Source organism: Setaria italica, chromosome IX (genome assembly GCF_000263155.2).
Source record: "Setaria italica strain Yugu1 chromosome IX, Setaria_italica_v2.0, whole genome shotgun sequence".
In the NCBI taxonomy this organism is placed as follows: domain Eukaryota; kingdom Viridiplantae; phylum Streptophyta; class Magnoliopsida; order Poales; family Poaceae; genus Setaria; species Setaria italica.
Genome location: NC_028458.1, coordinates 22364075 through 22365891, shown reverse-complemented (window position 1 = coordinate 22365891; position 1817 = coordinate 22364075). Strand labels below are relative to the sequence as shown.

Sequence of the window (1817 nt, the reverse complement as noted above, 5' to 3'; positions counted from 1 at the left end):
CGAATTAATTACACATTATTTCAGTAGTGAAGGCAGGGAGGGGCACAGGGCCTCCTAATCTTCCTCTTTTCTCTAATCAGAGAGTATTAATGAAGGCTGGCCCCTCCTTAAGGGACGATCCAGTTGTAGATTCACATCGGAGCCGTTCCCATGTGAAGGGGATCGTGCGTCTAGAATGAAGTATATATGTACACATAGTAACGGTATACATGTACAGTTCATACGCGCCGGAGCCGAGACTTACAGATTTTGGATCCATTCGCAACGGGCCAATTCTGAATTCTACTCGCACTATGGCATCTCTTTTGTTCTATTTTTTTTTGAACCAAACATCTCTGTCCTTCAATGCAATAAAGGGCATAAATCCCTGGACCCAACATGGCTCCCAGCTGGACGACCCTGGCCGGCCATCATCCCTGCGCCTAGACGAGCTGAACCATGGCAAGCGAGAGCAGCCACAGCAGCTGCAATGGATGCCGCGACGGAACAGAGCCTGCACATGCATAGGGGATCAGCAGATCAAACCAAAACCTCTTTGTATGGCATTCATAATCATGTGTGGACGACGAGAGTTAATTAATTTTTTTGGCACGCGAATCGTTGGACCTAGTGCAGTTGCATTGCCTTTTGGGCCGGTGGGAGGAGCCGACGAGTCGTGATTACCGGGTGGCGGTGGTGCCGTCGACGGCGGCGGCGCCGGCGGTGGCGCGATCCCCAGCCTGGAGCAGTCCGTGCCGAAGACACCTGCATTATGCATTGGTCAGGTAAGGACGGGGGTCAGATGGAATGCTAGCTGAGACGGCGATCGATCGAATAGGTAGCTAGATTACAGTTCTTGACGCATGGGAAGGCGGTGAGGTTGAGGAAGTTGACGTAGCCCGGCTGGCACTCGCAGCTGTAGCTGAAGCCGTCGCCCTTCTTGCACTCTCCCGGGCCGCAGTTGATGGCCACGCAGGCTGCAGGAATTGGACGTGATCTCGATCAGCATCCGCACGACGCTGGAATGAACTAGTATCAAGATATCACTGGATGCATCGATCGGCTACTACTCACGGTCCGTGATGGGTATGCCCTTGGGCGGCGCCAGGCTGAGGTTGAAGCACGACGGATCGAAGGGGCCTGTGCAAGATCGAACAAGCATGAACGAACGTGTGCGCGTACAGGCCGCCATTATCGCCGCCGGTGACTGGTGGTTACTTACAGTCGGGGATGATGCAGGGCGCGGAGGGGATGATGAGGCCGATTAGCTTGGGCTGGGTCCACCCGGGGTCGCAGGTGCAGTTGTAGGAGGTGGTCAACAACGGGATGGGCCCCGGCATCTCTCTGCAGGTGCCCTTGCCGCACTTGGCCGTGTCGCAGATCGTCGGGCCTTCTGCATGCGGGCATGCCAAACAGAAACCTTGTCATGCACCTTGGTCTGCGCGCGAGAGAGAAGCACAGCGTAATAAGCTAAGGGGGCCGGCGGTATCGGAACTCACCGGCGGCGACCTTTGTGCACGCAAGAAGAGCCAGGATCAGCGTGGCCACCGGCACCATCGCCATCGGGTCCGTCGATTCGATCTCGGCTTACTTCGTTCGCAGGACTCCGGCCGGCTGGGCAGAAATGTTTCTATGTAGATGTAGGTAGGCCGTCGCCTCGGATGCAACGGCAACAAACCGAGAGCCTAGCTAGCGGCGCAGATCGCCGCCCAGCTCGAAGCTGGCAAGGCAGCGCGACGGCGACGCGCGTGCGTGCGTGGATTTGTTTGCTTCTTCTCTGCGTCCCTAAGTTTTATCACCTCATCTGGTTTGTCCGCATCGTTGGTTGCTCGCATTGC

General features: G+C 56.2%; 1 protein-coding gene across 1 annotated transcript; it reads right to left on the bottom strand.

Moving 5' to 3' along the window:
- Positions 1-422: 422 nt before the first annotated feature.
- Positions 423-1542, bottom strand: LOC101771759 (neurogenic locus notch homolog protein 3). Its single transcript, XM_004986563.1, has 6 exons — positions 1479-1542; positions 1202-1372; positions 1054-1119; positions 831-956; positions 664-744; positions 423-493 (listed from the first exon to the last, which is right to left on the bottom strand). The coding sequence occupies exons 1-6, from the start codon at positions 1540-1542 to the stop codon at positions 423-425; spliced, it is 579 nt and encodes a 192-aa protein (XP_004986620.1).
- Between the last annotated feature and the right edge of the window lie 275 nt (positions 1543-1817).

Bases quoted from the DNA above. Each gene is read 5' to 3' on its own strand.
- LOC101771759 (XM_004986563.1), bottom strand. From the start codon at position 1,542: ATGGCGATGGTGCCGGTGGCCACGCTGATCCTGGCTCTTCTTGCGTGC. The intron at 1,373-1,478 runs GTGAGTTCCGAT...GCCCGCATGCAG, and splicing joins GTGCACAAAGGTCGCCGCCG to AAGGCCCGACGATCTGCGAC. The intron at 957-1,053 runs GTGAGTAGTAGC...CAATTCCTGCAG, and splicing joins GGGCATACCCATCACGGACC to CCTGCGTGGCCATCAACTGC.